At 44.1% G+C, this 20,785-nt stretch overlaps 2 protein-coding genes across 4 annotated transcripts in view; both read left to right on the plus strand.

Annotated features, from left to right (window-relative positions):
• Positions 1-4,122, plus strand: part of PSMD14 (proteasome 26S subunit, non-ATPase 14) — a 106,651-nt gene extending 102,529 nt beyond the window's left edge. For all 3 annotated transcript variants that reach the window (XM_032286529.1, XM_032286531.1, XM_032286530.1), the window contains 2 exons: positions 1,255-1,317; positions 3,707-4,122. In XM_032286529.1, the coding sequence (XP_032142420.1) occupies positions 1,255-1,317; positions 3,707-3,805 (162 nt within the window). In that variant the 3' untranslated portion in view covers positions 3,806-4,122. The remainder of the gene's footprint in view (positions 1-1,254; positions 1,318-3,706) is intronic.
• A 3,536-nt stretch (positions 4,123-7,658) lies between these two features.
• TBR1 (T-box brain transcription factor 1) lies at positions 7,659-18,341 on the plus strand. The gene is made up of 6 exons (XM_032286532.1): positions 7,659-9,571; positions 10,148-10,302; positions 10,675-10,796; positions 11,363-11,521; positions 12,691-12,752; positions 15,840-18,341. The coding sequence occupies exons 1-6, from the start codon at positions 8,880-8,882 to the stop codon at positions 16,696-16,698; spliced, it is 2,049 nt and encodes a 682-aa protein (XP_032142423.1). The 5' UTR covers positions 7,659-8,879; the 3' UTR covers positions 16,699-18,341.
• The last annotated feature ends 2,444 nt before the right edge of the window (positions 18,342-20,785 follow it).

The following is a 20,785-nucleotide window of genomic DNA, read 5'->3' on the forward strand; positions in this document are numbered from 1 at the left end:
CTATTAAGAAGGTGTGAAATGCAGCCAAACTTCCCAGTTTATGGGGAATGTCTGATGATTACATTTCCTACATGTTCATTGTTCGCACATGAAGAAATTTGGCAGCTGTGAGATTATTAAGTTTAGAGTATCCAAATCTAACCCTCACTGGGATTTTGGTTCCCTGCTTTCTGCCACCACCATCTCACCCCCTTTTATAACTCTCTTTGTGGTAAATGCTGTGGTAGCATTTCTTAAGGTTAGTGATCCTTAAATTTTCATGGTTTTTTTCATTTATCAGATGCTATGAATAAATCATAGACTAAAAAGTTCACCTGATACAGAGTCCTGTTTTCAGGCCCTAATATACCGAAACTGTTAAGATTTCTTATGTGCAAAATTCTAAATAAAGAGGTTTTATATTGGTGCCATTATTGGGAGAGGAGGGCAGTAGAGTTAGCTAATTTAAGTGTTATGATTATTTCAGAATTGCTCTGCCAGAAAGTTATGATCATACATAGAAGAGTTTGTAGCTAGCTCTGAAAGTAGTGGAAAGTGGTTTTCGTGTATTGTTTGGGTTAATTTAATTTTGATTATATTTGGTTTTTAATTCAGGTAATTTTGTTGTTGAAAACTTCAGTTGACTATTTCTTCATGGTTACTAAAGATCACTCAGTGTAGTAGTTTCAGATTTTTTTCTGAATACATGTATTAGTTTTACAGATTTAAAGATGTGAAGTTACTAAGAGAGAAAACCATGCGATTTGTTTAGTGAATCAAAAGTCAGTAGCTTCTTTGATCCTAAGTGCCATTGATAGTTAAATAGATACTGAAGCTATGGGCAGGCTGGATTGATAAGAAAAAAGGAGACAAAGAAATAGGAATTTGGGAAAGAACTGTGCAAACAGGAAAAGGAGAGGGCAACAGAACAGAATTAGTACTGCAGTTCCATAGGTGCCACCTCAGGTGCTGTCTGCCATCTCCTGAAGAATTCAATAACAGTTTGCAAATGGTCAACACTACCATTTAGTTATCCTGTTTGATATTTCAGTGCCTTCTATTTATTTCTTGTCTATTTTAAAATGATGATATTGATTGTTTTATTGCCCTGAAGGTTATTCTGAAGTTTAGCATAATTTTACTTGTTCAGTAAATTATTTGAATAAAAGTTCTGTGAATGAACATTCTGATCATTATTGTCTTTGGTGATTTTTTTCTGCAGTGGGAATAGAGAATTTATAATTTTAAACTCTGTCCTTTGTGTTTCATTCACAGGCTGTAGAAGAAGAAGATAAGATGACACCTGAACAGCTGGCAATAAAGAATGTTGGCAAGCAGGTGAGGTGTACTGTTAATAAGTTGTGCAGTTGCATAATAACATGTTCTTAGAGAGTTAAAACCATTTTGGGGCCTATATAATTTTTTTTCCTGTCCATTCTGCCTTTTTCTTCTGTCACATAAATGTGATACTAATTGTAAAGGTCAGGTTCTCTTTGCCATCTATGGAGAAGTAAATCACAAATACCTATGAGATACTATCTTTGTTGAAAATAATTTATTAGAAACAAATGAGGACACGTGTCCTGAATTAATTTTGCAAGTATTATTTTTACATACAGGCAAACAATAGAAGGATAGATTTATTTTATATGTAACAGGTTTTGTTAATCATGTACTTTATACTTCATCAATTTGTAGGTAATGTTCCTGAGAAAGGTTAGAGCCTTTATTGGGTTATACTGAGTGAAGAGAAAGGGCTTTAAGTATTTGCTCTTTCACTTTTCTAAAATGAAATATATATTTTAGCCTCTATTATCTGAGGGTGGGGGAAGACACCAACCAATTAAAGGAATCTACAGATTAATTAGACTGTTTTTTAAAGAATGTTGATTACATTTTTTCCCCATTTCATGGAACATGGTTATCATATTGCTGATGTTGGCAGAATCTTGATATTTCAGATGCAAGACACTAAGCTGTCTTTGCTTTCAGCCATCCTACCATATGCTCTGATCCCATCACATCTCACAAGCTATGTAGGTTTGGGCCAGGACCATTCTTGGATGGGAAATCTCTAAGAATCACCCAGCTGCCACAAGAAGTAATGTAGATAACTGAGGGAAGCATGTTACCAATTCACTATAAAATGAATAACTCCAACAGAGCAGTAGGGGCAAAGGTCTGACTTTATCATATGTCATAAATGAGAAAATCAAATTTCACTACATTCTGAGTATTATAATTTAAAAACAAATACCCCCAAAAGCAAAATGAAATATAATTCATTTTATTTTCTCATCTTATGTGATATCACCCTTGTTATCTTTTCCACTGTTTATTTTAATCATAATATTAGATCACCAACTTGGAGCCTTTATACTTATAGAATTCAGTGACTGTTTTTTGAATAAATGCCTTTCTGAGGCCATAGTTTCTTGATATAGATTTAAAGCAGCAAATGAAAGGTCTAAATTAAAAATGAAACTGAAAAGTATGTAATTGGCAAAGTTTAATAATCATCAGAGTCATTTTTAAAAATATAGTTATTACCTCACTGGTTTGGCCTACTGCATGGCAAAAACAAAACTGTCTGTAATGGAATTAAACCAATATCTTTTTTCTCCTGCCAGTCTTTCTCAGTCTTTTTCACCTAAAATGCCCTAGACTTATTTCTGAAATAAAAAATATATTGTAGTCTAGTCACTTGAAATTATTTGTAACATGCTGTATCTCTGGGTTGTTTAAAAGAATAGTGTATTACAATAGGGTTAGAAAAGCACTGCCAAGAATTAATTACAGTAATGGAACATTGTTTAAAGTTAGGAGTCTTGGATATTTTAACAATAGCCATTTAAGAATATAATCCTTTAAATTACAATTTTTCTATTGTGTATAATATATATCCCTTATTTCAAAGCTTTCAAATTTTGCCCAAATACTTAATTCCACTTTAAACATAAATACATACTAAACATTTTAATTTAAATTCCTTTATTTCAATACAATTTTAAGCCTTCTTTTTAACTCAGTCTATTTCGAAAATAGATTTGATCAGGTTTAAGTTAAAGGATTGCACCTATATAATTTTCTATGATACATTTTTTTTCAAAATAGCTGCATGAAACATTCTTAACATTTTAGAATTGATCCAAATTGTATTTAAATTCTTCAGCTACAAACAGTAACTTTTGATCCAAGAATATTTTCTGAATCATTTAAAGCACTACTCTTGAAATATTAAAATTGTACAGAATTATGAGTTTTGCTATTATAAAACCTAGAAGAAGTGCTGAGAATTCACACTGAACTCTTACCTATTGGTATGTCCACTTTGAATTAAGCATTCCCTCAGACATTCAAACTATATGGATAGTAGAGAATACACACATATATTCAGACAGGTATAGGTATATAAATGAACTTTAAAAAAATCAGATTGTGAGCTGTATAGAATTCCTTATAAAAATCTCTGGTACAGAGTCATTGCATGTGTAAATCAAGCTTTCACTGTGTAATCTATTATTTTATTAGCTGTGCAACTTTTTAACAGATTTAGAAATTCTAAGAATGTAATGATATACTAGTAAAGTTAAATTTGTAAAATATGTGGTAAGTTAGGTCTGGCTTTCTTTACCAGTTTCATCAGCTACTGAAACAATTTTAAGTAATTTATCTACCAATAATATGGTTCTTTTTTCTCTTTCTTTCCTTACTTTTGTTCTTTTAGGACCCCAAACGTCATTTGGAGGAACATGTGGATGTACTTATGACTTCAAATATTGTCCAGTGTTTAGCAGCTATGTTGGATACTGTCGTATTTAAATAAAGCAACGAAAAACGCTATTAGTGATGCTTTCAGTGTATATTCTTCTGTTGCTCCTAATGCTCAAAATCAAGGGACCTCTGAAGGTGTACTTGGTTAAATATAAGACATCTGGCATCATTTGCAGCACTGTAACACCTTCAGTCTCAGTTGTGTAATTACTTCTGTTTCTTTAGTCAGGGTCTTTGCAGATTCTAAACTTATACATGAATACATCAAAGTGGATAAATTTTGTTAAGATCTCATTTAATATTTGAAAAAATCAGTAGCACAAATATATTTTGATTGTTGCTTACAAAATAAAATACATTTACAATCTATGCCTCCTGAGGTCTTTTTGACAATGGGTGGGATTGATGAAATAACATTTGATAGTGGTCTAGAAATCTCACACAAAGATATATTTCCCTTTGCATTTTAAGATCTTATGACACATAAAACATCAGTGTGATAACGAAATTTCACAAATGTATAATGATTTACATTAATGAGTGGCTATCTGATTAGTGAGTAACTCAGAAAAAATTGTTGACATTTTGTTAGCATTTGTCATAAGCTAATATTGTATACTCAATATCTTATAAACATAGTATACTTTTAGGATTTTGGAGGAGTACATTTACAAAGAAAAAGGGAAGCAATTTTAATTTATACTTTATCATGTTTTAAAAGAGTACATTCTACCAGCAGTTTTGAAACTGGGAATTGGCTGCTGCAAACTCTACTGGACTTTCACCTAAAATAACCACAGAAAGTATATAACGTCTAAAAAGCAAAATGAGAAAAGTAGGCATAATGTGAGTTTAATATGAATTTATAAGCAATAATTTTGTAATTGTTTGGTCTCACGTTTTCTAAATTAGGACTATCCAGTTTTCTAATAAAGAAAAAAAATGGCTAATAGCAGTTTTTATAGATGACTTTATCTCTCAACCTACTTCTAATGTGATGTACAAAAGTAACTGTCCCTGTTATGGCTCAGCACCATACTGGTTATACCAAGGAGTATGGCAAAAGATACGGAGACAAAGATCTAATTCTAGTCTGCAACCCTTGCTTGTGAAAATACGGTGAGAATATTACTAAGGCTTCATTAAAAGAAGGTTTTACGTGGGGACTTGGAATTTAACTTAATCTACTAGAAGTGTTATGAGTGCTGTGATAGATGAAATTACTGTCCTACTGGAACAAGTCTAGGCTCTTATTGGTTGCCTACCGAAGTCACCAGAAACTGAAAGTAGAAATGGCTTAAATTCCCAGTATGTTTCACAGTATCTTTTTTGGTGGACCAAGAGGTATTCTGAGCATTTCTTGCTTGTGCTGTGGTTTCTTGTTTCAGATATAGTGATAGTATATCCTATGTAGCACATGTAATATGTATTAAGTCGTTGCGATTACATTTTGAAAATTAAAATACAAGTGGAAGTTAGTGAAGTTTTCTTTTGCTTCATTCAAATGTGTGCAGACTTTTTGAATATGATTTTTCTCTTTACAAATAAGGTTCTATAACTTATTTCACAGATGTTGTTAATTAATGCTAGTCAATTTTATTTTTTTGGGTACAGTGTGTCCTCAGAAGAAGGCCTTAGTATTTCAAGGCTATTCTCAATATTTGGATTAAAAGGTTTTTTTTTCTCCCCCATTTAGTCCTCTGAAAATATCCTGAGGCTAACCTTGCCTGTTTTTTGCCCTTATTTGATCACCCTATCTTCCTGGACTCCCTAGAGTCACACACCACATACTGTCACTTGGTTCATGTTGGTGACATTCCCAATTTCAGAACCTTGTCTAAATATTTCCTAGCAAAAACCTACATTACTTTTTGTAGATTTGGAGTCAATCAAAATCAGGATGCCCTGAGGGGAAGCTCAGTGAACACCTTTTGTCTTGAACACCTCTGTCTTTTTTTACAGCTATTTTCGCAGCAGCCTGATGTCCCAGGCCCAGTTAGGCATTGAAAAGATGTGTTAAATCACAAACTCAGTAAGCTGTTTAAGACTGTATGTGTGTGAGCACACACATGCAGGCCTGCTTATGTGAACCTATCTACCCCTCCACCATGCAGAGGTAAAGCAGCTCTGGAAACAAAACTATTTGTCTGTAGTGCAGAAATGTCCCTGTTAGAAAAACAGAGTAGTATGGGGACTGAAAAGCTCTGGCCTCACTATTCAAAGCGTGATCTGCCTGGACCAATAGCATCTGGGTCTTATGGAAACTCATTATGTATACAGAAAGCAAGCCCCACCCCAGGCCTACTGAATCACAATCAAGAAACGTGGTGTGGCTCATACACACTTTAAGGTTTGAGAAGCCCTGGTCTTTGGAAGTATGGTTCACAGGCATGTGTGGTGATTCTAAGGAAAGCCTTCATTTTCTTTAGCACATATAAATTCAAGGCATAGCCTATATGTGAGCAATCACTGTATTTAGTATTGATAATCCAAAGTGGGTCAGAAGCATATTAATTCAATTCCTTAAAAACTCTGAAGAAGGTGCACTCTGCCTTTTCTATCCTTTAACACCCTAACATTTCATTTTAGCATTCTTCTTCTTTTTTTTTTTTTTTTTTTAAGCAGTTTAGGGTATTGAGAATGGCAAAGCCTCAAAAAGAGCCCAGATGATGTCTCACCTCTTTACACACTTAAGGTTCCATCCCACTGAGAACGGAGGAAAGTACTGTCTTTCGAAGCCAAGGAGGGAGAAGCACTCTTGGACATAAAAGTTGAAGATGGAAGAAAGAAGGAAACAAAAGTAGCCAAAAGTAAGAAGTCAAAAGCCTCTCATAAAGGCAAATGGCGGTAGAAGGTCAAGGAAGGAAAACAAGTGTCAAATGGTGTTCCCTACTCCCCTCCCCCGCACCCCCGAGTCAACGGGCTAAGACTGCTTGTTTATGAAGCTTCCTGGCCAGGAGCTGAGGTTTGCTTTCTAAAGGAAAAATGGGTCTCGCTTTCTTTTTTATCCCAGAAAATTGTCTCGGCTTTAGTCTGGGACATCTGGTCATCAACCTGCCCTGCCCAGGCCGCCTGCGCAGGGCCTTGCCCGCGGCGCCCTGATGGAGGCCGCAGCTGGTGCCCTCTGCAGCCAAGGCGCCCAGCCCGCCTCGAGGGGCGCAGTCTCGGCTCAGCGTTGACCGCTCGGCCCACTGAGGCGCCGCTCTGAAAATGCACCACAGTGGCGAAGCGGCGAGTTTGGTTAACCCGTCTCCGCCCATGTTCAGGACCCACCGATGTCTCCCAGAGCTGCTCTTCCTCCGGGAGCGGCCCCGGCCTGGGGAGGACAGACGCGCTCGGGCCAAGCCAGAGGCTCCCCTGGCTGAAGTGCCCAGGCCGCGCCCCCAGCACGGGAAGAGCGTGTGCCCCTGAGGTCTGCGCCAGACGCAGCTCACCCTGCGTTCTCTTAGTCCCCCGGGCGGAGCCCGCCCTCGGGCTCGCCAGCTCTCGGGGCCGAGCGGAGATCTGGCTCCTCCTGCTAATTCCCGCGCGGCTAAGCGTCCGGGAGGAAAGCCGCGGGAGGGCAGGTCAGCGAGCGCCGGGCTGCGAGAGGCAGGTTTGGGCGGATAAAAACCCTCTGCCGCTCGCTCGTGGCCCTCTGGTTCAGGCCGAGGGCTGGGCTCCTCTGTAGAGCCGGTGCTGGAAGACCTCCTCCCTACACATCAGGGTCTCTTTGGGCCTCGTGCTATTTATTTGTGCCAACCTCCTTTTAAATTGGTTCTTTTTTTTCTATTCCTCCTTAGATTCATTTTCCTTTTAAAATTACTGGCATGGATGCTTTTTCTTCCCTCCAGATTATATAAACATTAAACACACACACACACACACACACACACACACACACACACACACACACACACGTCTTCAGTAGCGATTACTGTGTTGACACCACTTCCACTCTGTCTCCCCAGATCAGCGCTTCTGACGAGCCCATTTGCACGGGGACTCGGCCCTCTATTTTTCTGGCGAGGCTTTTGAACCTGTCGCCAAGCCAGTACCTCAGAGAGAAGGAAATGCAGAGGGACGAAAAAGATGCATGGCGCCTGTCCCCAGTTAGATGCTCTTCAAATAATCTGCAACCAAGTTCGCTGATAAAATATTTAATAAAGACCCGGTAAACATCACTGCAAATACATTAAGGCGTTTCAGCCCGACAGCTTATGATTATTTCAAAACTTAAAAAGGAGATCATAGATTGCCACTGTTTCTGTGCTCAACCAAGAAACCGAGCCTTCCTGAGGTGGGTGGATTGGTGGGTGAGTTGCTGCTTTTCGCCCCCTCTTCTCCCCCCTCCTGCTTATCGCTGTGGTTCTCAGCAGCAGGGATTTATTTATTTATGTTTGCAGTTTAAAAGGTGGGGGCGGGGCCGCCGAGGACAGGTAGGACCTGCTCACAAAGCACCAGCTCAGGTGTCGTGTGCTTTTGTATTAGCTGGAAAAGACAGACTCTGGAACTTTTACAGGGCGAGAAGAGGCCACCGGCTCGCGCTTTGTATACTTTGCACTTGAAATCGTTACATTCAACTGAATATTTGGCTCATTCAGATCCGAAAAGTCTCCTAGCATCGTCGAATTCCCTCCTCCGCCCCTCCGCTCTAAAGGGGGAAAGGGGGGGAAGGTAGGAAATGTTTAGTAAATTGCACATCTTTGAATCTTCCTAAAGCAGTGGTCACAAAGCTTAAAGGTGACACAACAGTGCTCACGTAAACCAACACACATTCCCCACCCCCCAAGCCAACAATAAAATCATCCCCTTCAATTTGCCATGATCGTCGCTACCAGGAGCCAGGTGATTATCCTAATTAATGTCTATCTAATTAAATTACTGTCAGCAGTTAACCAATGGCAAGAGCCGTTTCATCGGCTGCACAAGCAGCAAGATCAAAAGTGAGCCTTTTCTGATTGCTGCATAGTGTCAATTGGCCAATCTCTTCTCCCAGGGAAAAAAAAAAGTAAATCAAACCTTTGAGAAGCATTTGCTGGTTGAAGTGCTTTCTGTCTAGTGAGGGGGTCTGTGGATTTCTAGTTTATGATAAATAGGACTTTAAAAACCAGGGACGGGAGGGCGAGTGTTCAGGTTCTAGAGCTATGCAGCTGGAGCACTGCCTTTCTCCTTCTATCATGCTCTCCAAGAAATTTCTCAATGTGAGCAGCAGCTACCCACATTCAGGCGGATCCGAGCTTGTCTTGCACGATCATCCCATTATCTCGACCACTGACAACCTGGAGAGAAGTTCACCTTTGAAAAAAATTACCAGGGGGATGACGAATCAGTCAGATACAGACAATTTTCCTGACTCCAAGGACTCACCAGGGGACGTCCAGAGAAGTAAACTCTCTCCTGTCTTGGACGGGGTCTCTGAGCTTCGTCACAGTTTCGATGGCTCTGCTGCAGATCGCTACCTCCTCTCTCAGTCCAGCCAGCCACAGTCTGCGGCCACTGCTCCCAGTGCCATGTTCCCGTACCCCGGCCAGCACGGACCGGCGCACCCCGCCTTCTCCATCGGCAGCCCCAGCCGCTACATGGCCCACCACCCGGTCATCACCAACGGAGCCTACAACAGCCTCCTGTCCAACTCCTCACCGCAGGGATACCCCACGGCCGGCTACCCCTACCCACAGCAGTACGGCCACTCCTACCAAGGAGCTCCGTTCTACCAGTTCTCCTCCACCCAGCCGGGGCTGGTGCCGGGCAAAGCACAGGTGTACCTGTGCAACAGGCCCCTTTGGCTGAAATTTCACCGGCACCAAACGGAGATGATCATCACCAAACAGGGAAGGTAATACTACATTTTTGGCTGCCACTGCTCCAGGCGCAGCCGGGAACAAGTGCACCTAGGTTGTGACTGCCGCGGCAGCGACGATTTGGGGTCGGGAGTGGAGTGGAAGGCGACCTAGAGTTGGCTGGCTTTGGCAAGGGGGAAAGTGGAAGGGATAACCGCTACCGTGATGGTGGTGGGGGGGACTCCAGTTCTAGTAATGTGGTTGGAGAGCCAGTCAGTGGCCAGAGGAAAGCAAGAAAAAGGAAGAGCCCCGGCCAGCGGCCGGGCGATGGGAGGGACGCATCAACACTAGCATGCACGGACAGGTGGACATGCAGGTCGCCAACCTCGCTCTCCACCTGGGAAGTGATACCTGCCGCCTTCCCACTCCAGCTCACCCGCCGCTCTCCCTGATTTGGGTCGCACTTCTTTTCTTCTCCCACCACCCTTTTTCGAACCTAGTAAATATTCGCCCCTATTTGCTGCAAGAACAAGTTTTGCTTTGCTATCTGGCGCCCCGCTTCTTGCATTTAATCTTTAACATTTATGTTTCTTTTTTCCTTGTTTTCTCCCCCCACCCCTTAATTTAAATAGGCGCATGTTTCCTTTTTTAAGTTTTAACATTTCTGGTCTCGATCCCACGGCTCATTACAATATTTTTGTGGATGTGATTTTGGCGGATCCCAATCACTGGAGGTTTCAAGGAGGCAAATGGGTTCCTTGCGGCAAAGCGGACACCAATGTGCAAGGCAAGTCCTTCCAATTAACACATTTTCCTGACACTTATTTAGGTGAGAATGATTAATTAAAGCCTTTGTGGACTGGCTCGAGCGACTTTTAAAACGATCGGCCAGTGACTTCTAAAAGGAAACGAGGGGGACAGGGGGACAGACTGAGCTGCGAGAAGGGGGAGGATTATGCAAAAGCTATTTTAATCACCCCCAGTTAATAGGAAGAAAGAACGGCCTAAAAAAGCCCCAGCTAATGGGCCTCACAGTGGAGTAAGGTGTGTGTGTGTGTGTGTGTGTGTGTGTGTGTGTGTGTGTGTGTGTCCTACGTGGTGAGGAGCTGGGACTGGGCAGTGCCAGGGGCATTTGTAAACAACGTATTTCTTCCTCTAGGAAATCGGGTCTATATGCATCCGGATTCCCCCAACACTGGGGCTCACTGGATGCGCCAAGAAATCTCTTTTGGAAAATTAAAACTTACGAACAACAAAGGAGCTTCAAATAACAATGGGCAGGTCAGTGGCTCAGGCGCTCCTGTTCTCTCTCTGTCACCCCTTCCTCCCTGCCATCCAGTTCGTCAGTGTAAAGCAGCATGTGGAACTGGATACACGTTTCTTAGCTTCATTAAAAAGACTTAAAAATTATATTTCCACCCTCCAAATTTATATTAAATCTATAAAGTTGTTCTCATTGACAAACATCCCCGTCGGCCCAATTTTGGAGTGCTCGACCTTTCCAAGTACTAATAATGATTGATTTTGGGAAGGAAACCCCACAAAATCTGCAGGTTGTGGAAATCTTTGTTCCTCCTCCTTACAGGAGGACTAGGAGGAGGGCCCTGAGGATCGAGCGGTCGGGTTCCCCCTTTTCTCCGATGCCCTAGCTTATCCTTGCTCGCAGAGGTGCGAAGGCCGGTCTGCCCCAGCCAGCCAGCCAGCCGCCAGCCAGGCAGGCGAGTCCCGCGGTCAGTTAGCCTGGGAGGCGGGCTGCAGGCTGCCTCTGTCTGCCGGGGCGCGCAGCCGGGCGCACAGCGACCGCGTTAACACGCCACCCGGCGCTCCCCTTTCTTTCCACTGGACAGATGGTGGTTTTACAGTCCTTACACAAGTACCAGCCCCGCCTGCATGTGGTGGAAGTGAACGAGGACGGCACGGAGGACACCAGCCAGCCTGGCCGCGTGCAGACATTCACTTTCCCAGAGACTCAGTTCATCGCTGTCACCGCCTACCAGAACACCGATGTAAGGAGACCTAGGGGCTGGGCGAGCAGCGGGCGGCACAGACACCTTCCGACGTCCTCCGGCCTTGCAGGGCTAGGGTACTAGCAGCGCCAACATCAGTAACAGCTGGCTCTGCCGCGCGTTTTAAGGCCTAGGGCTAGGGCTAGTGGCCTGCACCACACCTTTCCTAAATACCAAGCCGGTGGGAAAATGCTATTTGTTTTCGTCGCAGGTCACCCGGGCCACCTTTGAGGTGGCCAGGATTTCTAAAGTCTCTTCTTTTGGGAGTTTTAATTTGGGCTTCAAACTAGAACAGATTAAAATCTCCTTTTTTTTTTTTTTTTAAGTCTCTTTTTCCTTTAGAAAACAAGCAGATTTCCCCGTGCATTTTATTCTTGGCACGCTTTGGCATCTAAAAAAAAATCTTTTTTTTTCTTTTCTTTTTCCTTTTTTTTTTTTTTTTTACGTCTCAGAACTGATGGCTGAAATGAACAAACATCACTGTTCTGGGAGATCAAAAGAACATACACATTCATATATGTGAAAACCAGAATAAATCAAATTACTGAGGGCTATGGATTGAGCTTTCTGGCACTTGAGCCTCTTCCAATTTTGCAAGTTTCCCAAAACTGATTTTAGTGGCTAATCTGACTACTAGGAATGATAGGGGTTTTTGTGTTTGCCTTTTTTTTTTTTTTTTTACTTAAATGATAATATCAGAAATTAAAACATGCTTTTAAATCCAACCTGATTTAAGATGCAACTTGTGGTTTCTCAGGTTGTGAATCAGAAGTGACAAACGTTTTAAAATGTAAAATACTTAAAATAGTCAACATTTGGTGATGAATTCAAGTTCTTGAAGATTTTGGTCTGAATAAGTGCATTGTGTGTAACAGGCATTTTAAAAATGTGAGTTTGAATCAATTTAGAAAACACAGGAGAGCTCATTGAAAGCAGTCCTTTAGCTATAGGCATTATTAATTTAAACATGTTCTTCATAACTTTCATGGTATTTCCTCTTTTTTTCCTTTCCACCCAATCCCTCAAATTTTTCAGTTAGGAAAGCCTTGCTATTTAATAAAATTGTAGGCCTTGAGCCCCTGTAAAAGTGGCAGATGATAGATTCTCAAACACCCAGTCTTCATGTATAAAAGGTGAGATAACATTCATTTTTTTTTTCTCTCTGTCAGATTACACAACTGAAAATAGATCACAACCCCTTTGCAAAAGGATTTCGGGATAACTATGACACGTAAGTAATTTTGTATCTTCCTTTTCAAATAGTTGTGGAATTGGGTTTTAGGTCAAAGGTGGATTGTTATGTACAAGGATTTTGAAAGCTGGAATGTGTGAAGACAAGATTGTTTTAGAGGCTTTCCCTTTCTTTTTCTTCTTTCCTTTTTTTTTTTTTTTGTTGGCTCCCCTTTTTTCTGGTGACCTTGTGGCTTGGTACACTTGTGTGGTTTTTGATCAGAGGTTTCCTCCACCTAATTTTAGCTTTCCTGTGTATTACGAAGTTGTTGGCGGGCTTCTGAGGCTGGCTGGCTGGTTGAGGAGGTTGCTCTGGTTCCCGGATGCGAGTGCTGTATGTGGTGCTGCAGATGCTCAGCTCAGATTGTCTATGTCTGAAACGGGCAATTCTGCCTAAAAGTGGATGTGGCTCCTCTGGCAGTTGTTAACAGTCTCCTTAGCATATGTGACTTTTATTTACCCATTTCCAAGTTTTGTGTAATAGCATTTACTGTGCAAGTTTACCATGGACTGAATAAAAATGTGCACCCATCACAGGCGAGTTTGTGAGCAGAACCGCTGTTACAGTCATTTTAGGCTTTCGGAAAAGATTCAGATGGTGTTGCTGTGTATTATTTGCAAACTTCAAAAGAAAATATATTTCCTCCTTATTTTGTATCTAGGTGTGTTTTAATTAAACATGCTGGTGCCCTTTTCTTCAGGCCTCCCTTACCTATCTCTCTTTTCTATCAAAGGCTGTTCTGCGGGTGGGGGCAACAGTAGGTGTAAAGTGAATGCTTTCTGGGCTTGTTCTGCAATTCTCGCTCAGAGTCTATAGTGTCTAAGAGTTCAGATAGCATTAAAAATCTAAATCTGGATTGTGGGGTTCCCCCACGTTCTCTGACCATAAAAGGAACGGCTACATACATCTTAATTTCATAGCTTACATTGAGCGCCTGAGACAGAGCTAAAAAGTTGAAGCTGTCTTTGATTAGCATAGATTAAAGGTGTGGAGAAAGAAACAAGTGACTGCCTCTATCCCATCTCCAAGCAGATACCAACCTTCCCTCCTGATACTTTGTAATAATTTAAAAGAGAGTCATTGATATTACTGCCTATAACCACCACATATATGCTTCAAAAGTACTCCAAAGGAAGCAAGTCTCATCAATATGATTCCCCAGAATAAAAACTTGGCTACTCTATTCCTCACAATCTAAAAAGGTGTGCTCAGCACAGAGGAAAGTACGTGGCCCGAGACTAGAGATGTTGGAGGAGAGTCCTGTAGATTTTGAGATTTTAATTCTGTTGTGAACATCTGTTCAAAAACATTTTATTTTGCACAAATCAATTCAGTAATCCCAAGTGGGTGGGACCTGGATGGGCATCTAAACTGTACCTTTTGCAGACTGCTTTTTTCTTTTTAAAATGTTGTGGTGATAAACAGAGAAGATATTTGCACCTTGCTAGTGTTCCCTTCCTGCCTTCCTCTGCTTCTCTTATTTGAAACTGGAATTCAATTTCAGGAGGGAAATTTTGTGCACTAAACAGAATGGACCTGAGCAGCCACAGCAAAACTCTCATGTACCCCTCCTCCCCCGGCTGCCTTCTGTTGGAAAAGCCACTCCTATTTGATCTTAAATCACTAAATTTTTTCATAAAAGCTTCTTTACCCCTACCAAAAAAAAAAAAACAAAAAAAAAAACCCTGAGATTTTTAGGGGATAAGGAAGAGTTGAGTGGTTTATGACACTCTCCCTTTCCCCTTTTGAGTTGGTTACTTGGGCATGACTCAATTTTGGAGAAAGAAGGAGAGGTATAAAGGTTCATGGGGTACTAGGAGTTTGCTTGGCCACTCACCAGGGAATCTCCTCCCCAAAGGATTAAGGTCTGACAAGACTGAAGCTCTCCTTCAAAACAGTCTGTTGACTAAAGATTAAAACATTTATGTGTGAGCTAAATAAAAAGGGAGGCATGTGTGCATGTGTATGAGAAAACACTTCTACCAATCTTCATCCAACCCTTGGTTTCCTCTCAATTCTAATGGGATTTTCTAGGCCCAGGGCCTAAAGTTAATCTTTGATTATTCTATCTAAGGTAATTCCCAACAACACAATCACTGTCGGTGGTTGGGCAAGTGATTTAACTTCCTTTTGCCTCAATTTCCTCATCGGTAAAGTGGGATAATAAAAGTTATCTAGCCCATAGTGCCTGGCATATAGTCAAGCTCCGTAAAGGTTAGCTATTATTAGTGGTCCATTGCATGGAGGGGGCTGATAAGTACACTGCAGGTTTGCCCCGAAGTTTTTTCCGCTAAGGGATCAAAAGCTAGGAAAAAAAGGTCAGAATAAAGAAGACCTTTTCTTTTAAGAGAATATTTCTTATTGATGACTACTGTTTCCGAGTAGTAATTTTTGTTTGTATTAGTAGAGGTGGGAGTGAAAGGTTCACACAGGGGAAACAAGACATTTAAGTACCTTGGAGGCTTCCAGCAGCAATCCTCGGGTTTCAGAACACGGCTGAGGGCCAGTCTTTGATGATTACTCCGTGCGCGGCTTTTTCCTAGGGGTTTCTGAAACACTCTAGAAAAAGGACAGAAATCACCTGAACAATCAAATGGACACAGGAGGTCTTAAAAGGGTGGAGGAGTGAGTACCTTGCTTGGTATTTTAACTCAGAAACTCTGAACGCAGAGGAAAGGCCCACTGGGCAAAGAGCATCTTAGTCCTCGGGTAAATCTGCCTTAATGTGTACACATGTTGGAGAAGTGGGATGAAAGCCCTTGCTTGTTCCCCTCTCTCAGTCCCCCCAGAACACCTGATGAGAGAGAACAAGAGAAGAGGGAAGCGGTTCCCTTGATGTTCTGTATCTTGCTCAGGTTTCTGCATAGACAGATTGCCTCCTTTATAATTCCATGATTTATTTTGGGGAAGGATACGGGTCTGTGGCCTCTCGTGTTCTCCAGGAAATCCTGGACTGCAAGTTTGTAGATAGAGGGTGTGGGGGTGGGCGAAAAGTGGAGGTGGCCTTCCCTTCTGCCCCCACCCCCACCCCAAGGGACCTCCGCGCCACCCCTCGGCTCTCTCTCTCTCTCTCTCCCTACCCCGCAGGATCTACACCGGCTGCGACATGGACCGTCTGACCCCCTCGCCCAACGACTCGCCGCGCTCGCAGATCGTGCCCGGGGCCCGCTACGCCATGGCCGGCTCTTTCCTGCAGGACCAGTTCGTGAGCAACTACGCCAAGGCCCGTTTCCACCCGGGCGCGGGCGCGGGTCCCGGGCCGGGTAGTGACCGCAGCGTGCCGCACACCAACGGGCTGCTGTCGCCTCAGCAGGCCGAGGACCCGGGCGCACCCTCGCCGCAGCGCTGGTTTGTGACGCCGGCCAACAACCGGCTGGACTTCGCGGCCTCGGCCTACGACACGGCCACGGACTTCGCGGGCAACGCGGCCACGCTGCTCTCGTACGCCGCGGCGGGCGTGAAGGCGCTGCCTCTGCAGGCTGCAGGCTGCACCGGCCGCCCCCTCGGCTACTACGCCGACCCGTCGGGCTGGGGCGCGCGCAGCCCCCCGCAGTACTGCGGCACCAAGTCGGGCTCCGTGCTGCCCTGCTGGCCTAACAGCGCCGCGGCCGCCGCGCGCATGGCCGGCGCCAACCCCTACCTAGGCGAGGAGGCCGAGGGCCTGGCCGCCGAGCGCTCCCCGCTGCCTCCCGGCGCCGCCGAGGACGCCAAGCCCAAGGACCTGTCCGATTCCAGCTGGATCGAGACGCCCTCCTCGATCAAGTCCATCGACTCGAGCGACTCGGGGATTTACGAGCAGGCCAAGCGGAGGCGGATCTCGCCGGCCGACACGCCCGTGTCCGAGAGCTCGTCCCCGCTCAAGAGCGAGGTGCTGGCTCAGCGGGACTGCGAGAAGAACTGCGCCAAGGACATTAGCGGCTACTACGGCTTCTACTCGCACAGCTAGGCCGCCCCTGCTTGCCCCGGCCCAGCCGAGGCCCGGACCCCCAGCCAGCCCCTCACAGCTCTTCCCCAGCTCCGCCTCCCCACACTCCTCCTTGCGCACCCCCTCATTTTATTTGACCCTCGATGGCCGTCTGCAGCGAATAAGTGCAGGTCTCCGAGCGTGATTTTAACCTTTTTTGCACAGCCGTCTCTGCAATTAGCGCACCGACCTTCAACTTTGCTGTAAACCTTTTGGTTTTCCTACTTGCTCTCCTTATGTGGAGTTATCCTCCTACAATCCTCTTCCCCTCGTCTTTTTCTCACCTCCTCCTCTTTCTTGTAATGAAACTCTTCACCTTTAGGAAACCTGGGCAGTCCTGTCAGGCAGCAGCGATTCCGACCCGCCAAGTCTCGGCCTCCCCATTAACCATAGGATGTTGACTCTAGAACCTGGACCCACCCAGCGCGTCCTTTCTTATCCCCGAGTGGATGGAGTTGGATGGATGGTAGGGATGTTAATAATTTTAGTGGAACAAAGCCTGTGAAATGATTGTACATAGTGTTAATTTATTGTAACGAATGGCTAGTTTTTATTCTCGTCAAGGCACAAAACCAGTTCATGCTTAACCTTTTTTTTTTCCTTTCCTTTCTTTGCTTTTCTTTCTTTTCTCATACTTTCTCTTCTCTCTCTCTCTTTTAATTTTCTTGTGAGATAATAATATTCTAAGAGGCTCTAGAAACATGAAATACTCAATAGTGATGGGTTTCTCACTTTTCAATCCGTTGCATGAAATAATTACTATGTGCCCTAATGCACACAAATAGCTAAGGAGAATCCACCCAAACACCTTTAAAGGATAGGTGTCTGTTCATAGGCAAGTCGATTAAGTGGCATGATGCCTGCAAAGCAAAGTCAACTGGAGTTGTATGTTTCCCCCCACCTTCCTTCTAAATAGAATAGCTCGACATCAGCAATATTATTTTGCCTTATTTGTTTTTCCCCAAAGTGCCAAATCCATTACTGGTCTGTGCAGGTGCCAAATATGCTGACAAACTGTTTCTGAATATCTTTCAGTACCCTCTCCACCTTTATATGCTGTAAATCTTTGTAATGAATACTCTATTAATGATATAGATGACTGAATTGTTGGTAACTATAGTGTAGTCTAGTGAAGATGAATTGTGTGAGTTGTATATTTTACTGCATTTTAGTTTTGAAAATGACTTCCCCACCACCTAGAAACAGCTGAAATTTGACTTCCTTGGGAGAACACTAGCGTTAATGCAAGTAAGACTGATTTTCCCCTAAGTCTTGTTATATTTGATAAGGAGCATTAATCCCCCTGGAAATAGATTAGTAGGATTTCTAATGTTGTGTAGCAAACCTATACTTTTTTGTATTTAAAAATTAATGTGAAATATGCATCATACACAATATTCAATCTAGATTCCAGTCCATGGGGGGATTTTTCCTAATAGGAATTCAGGGTCTAAACGTGTGTATATTTTGGCTCTTCTGTAAATCTAATGTTGTGATTTTTATATTTGTTTCGTTTTGTCTGTGAACTGAATAATTTATACAAGTACACATTCCATTGAGAAACGTTTTGTTTTTTGCTCGTTTGTATCGTCTGTGTATAACAAGTAAAATAAACCTGGTAAAAACGCTAACTATGGTGTTTGAAAGCAGTTTACAGTTTGAAAATGATTTAATTATTATAGGTGATGACATTTAAGGGTTAAGGAAGACTAGCCCATCCCCACTCCAATATGGGCAGCCTGTTTAATGGAAACCACCTCCCAATCCTCCCTTAATTTTGTTTTATAGTACTTCCAGGAATTACTTTTTTCTTCTTATTTATAATTATTTAGCTACCTATTAGCCAAGTTTCACTTTTCTGCGCTCATTTTCTTTTTTCAGGAAAACATATGCACTTTTCTCATATTTATCTGATTCTCTCTGAAGTTGGAAATAATGCGAGCAGGAAAAGGAGGTTCTTTAAATAAGGAGTTAAAAATTTCTTTAAATTTCACAGAGTAAGGCGGGAGACGTTGGCCGAAAGTAGGGTATAATTTAAATGCATGTCAAAATAGGATGTTGACCGCAGATTTAGAAAATTATGGTTGTATATACGAGGCCTTGGAGGTGAGTGGCGAATCTGTAAACTCAGACACAGAACGGCCTACATTTCTTGATTGGATGGTTTCCGAGGATTGGGCAGGGCAAAGACCCGTAGAACAAACTCGCGAAAGGGTCGTTTTCTAACAACCGAGCTTAAAACTGCTTCTGGGAGGTATCTGGGATGGGAGTAAGGGCACTGCTCTGTCCTTTCGGTAGTGGAATCTTGTGCCAGTCCCGTCCAGGCCAGATCCACACACATAGGGAACAACTTCAGAAATGCGAAATTCCAACCTGGGGGGCGCTGCGTCTTAGTGAAGTCCGCAGAGCTTTTTTACCTCGTGGAGAAGCGACTTTTGTACTTTTGTCTCCAAGAAAAGGTGATCCAGGCAAGAGGCGGAAAATGGTTCCACCTTCTTGCTTAGTCTGTGCCAGCCTCAGGTTATGGGGCTAAATTTGCCTTCCACCTAGACATTGTCCTGTGTCCTCTCTGCAGTTTGACAGATGGAAAGAGGCCTCAAATTTCTAATTAAATTGAAAATTCGAGGGAGGATAAAACCGACTTGCCTTCCCTGGACAATTCTGCCACTAGACGGCGTTCCGTGGAGTTTTGTCTGCCACATAGAAAAGCGATGACTGAATTTCCTTTGTGTTTCTTTCCCCTCCTCACACCTAAGAACTAAGAGGACAAAAGTAGAAGACACGGTGCAGGTGTGGCAAGTGAAGTGGGGGAGTGCATTCGTGTAATCACTCACCCGACCCCGGCTGCGCTCCTCCGACCCAGCCGCCCACTCCCGCCTAAGAGGAGGAGCACGTGCGGTCTGGAGGTCGCAGGGCCGGAAGCCAGGGGTTGCCGGGCTGGAGGCCGCTGGGGGCCGCGCTCTGCGTTCCGCTGAGGCCGGGCCGCGGGAGGGCGGGAACCCGGGAACCCGGCTCTGCCTGCTGCCCTCGGGACAGTCACAGTGAGCAAAAGAGTCGGTGTCATGTGCGTAAACGAAGCTCTTAGGCGCCGAGGATAGATTTCACAGGAACGTAGTGCCTTGTTCCGAAAGACGCGCTTTGGTTGATATTAGGAAGTATTTTTAAAAAATTGGGGAGGTCGTTTCCCTTGCAGCTCCGCCACCATCTGCTGTGTGGACTGAGTCAGCGTGAGGTAAATTTGCAGCTTTGCGCTCCTCTCCGAGGCATTGTGCTTTCTTGTCCCTTTAAAACATGATCATTTCTCCTCGCTTCCAAGAAGTCTTGGGTGTCTGGTGAAGTGACACTGTCAGTGTGTCTGAGAGGCTGCTGCTGTTCAGAGGAAATCAGATGGATTTGGGAGGTCCTTTGGGAATCAAAGTTCGCGTCCCCAGTTTGAAGAGAGTTGCCTTTTCTTTCCTGAGGGCAGGGGTCAGGGAATAGCCAGACAGGAACGGCGATGCCTCTCCGTAAACTCAGATCTCCTCAGTTTTAACAGTGTATTTTCAAAAAGGGACAGGAAGTAAGAAGGTGGCAAGCGTGCGGCTAGCACAGTCTTCTGGCTGGTGCCTTCCCGCCACTCGCAACCCGCGCCATCTTAACTGTTTTTCAGTGTCCCCCGGGGTTGAGCGTGCGGGCGGCGGGTGCTGCTTGGGCCGAGAGACGCTGCGGCCTGGGTTCTTAACCTTCCAGGTGGACGCCGCCCGTCGGGGTAGACGGAGGCGGGAACAAAGCGCACTGCGGCGAGGCTGCAGCTTGGCCCTGGTGCACCCGAGCTCAGAGCAGCTGGGACGGGCGTTTGGGAGCTCCCCCAGGTGCGGGGCCGCTCCTGAGGCCTGGGCCGGGGCTCTCCTGCTTTGTCGTCTGGCGGGCTGGGGCCCCCGGGCTGTCCCAGCCGGGGATCCAGGTCAGAGGTCCAGGCTGAGAAGCAGGCTGTGAGGCGCGACTGGAAGTCCAGGCCCAATTCAGCCTGCGGGTCTCAGCCGGGGTCCAGGCAGTCTCTGAGTACCCCCGACCCACCACCCCCCCAACC

The sequence above is a fragment of the Sapajus apella genome, unplaced genomic scaffold, assembly GCF_009761245.1.
Source record: "Sapajus apella isolate SASKATOON/1434 unplaced genomic scaffold, GSC_monkey_1.0 scaffold18, whole genome shotgun sequence".
Taxonomy (NCBI): domain Eukaryota; kingdom Metazoa; phylum Chordata; class Mammalia; order Primates; family Cebidae; genus Sapajus; species Sapajus apella.

Bases quoted from the DNA above. Each gene is read 5' to 3' on its own strand.
- TBR1 (XM_032286532.1), top strand. From the start codon at position 8,880: ATGCAGCTGGAGCACTGCCTTTCTCCTTCTATCATGCTCTCCAAGAAA. The intron at 9,572-10,147 runs GTAATACTACAT...TAATTTAAATAG, and splicing joins ATCATCACCAAACAGGGAAG to GCGCATGTTTCCTTTTTTAA. The intron at 12,753-15,839 runs GTAAGTAATTTT...CCTACCCCGCAG, and splicing joins TTTCGGGATAACTATGACAC to GATCTACACCGGCTGCGACA.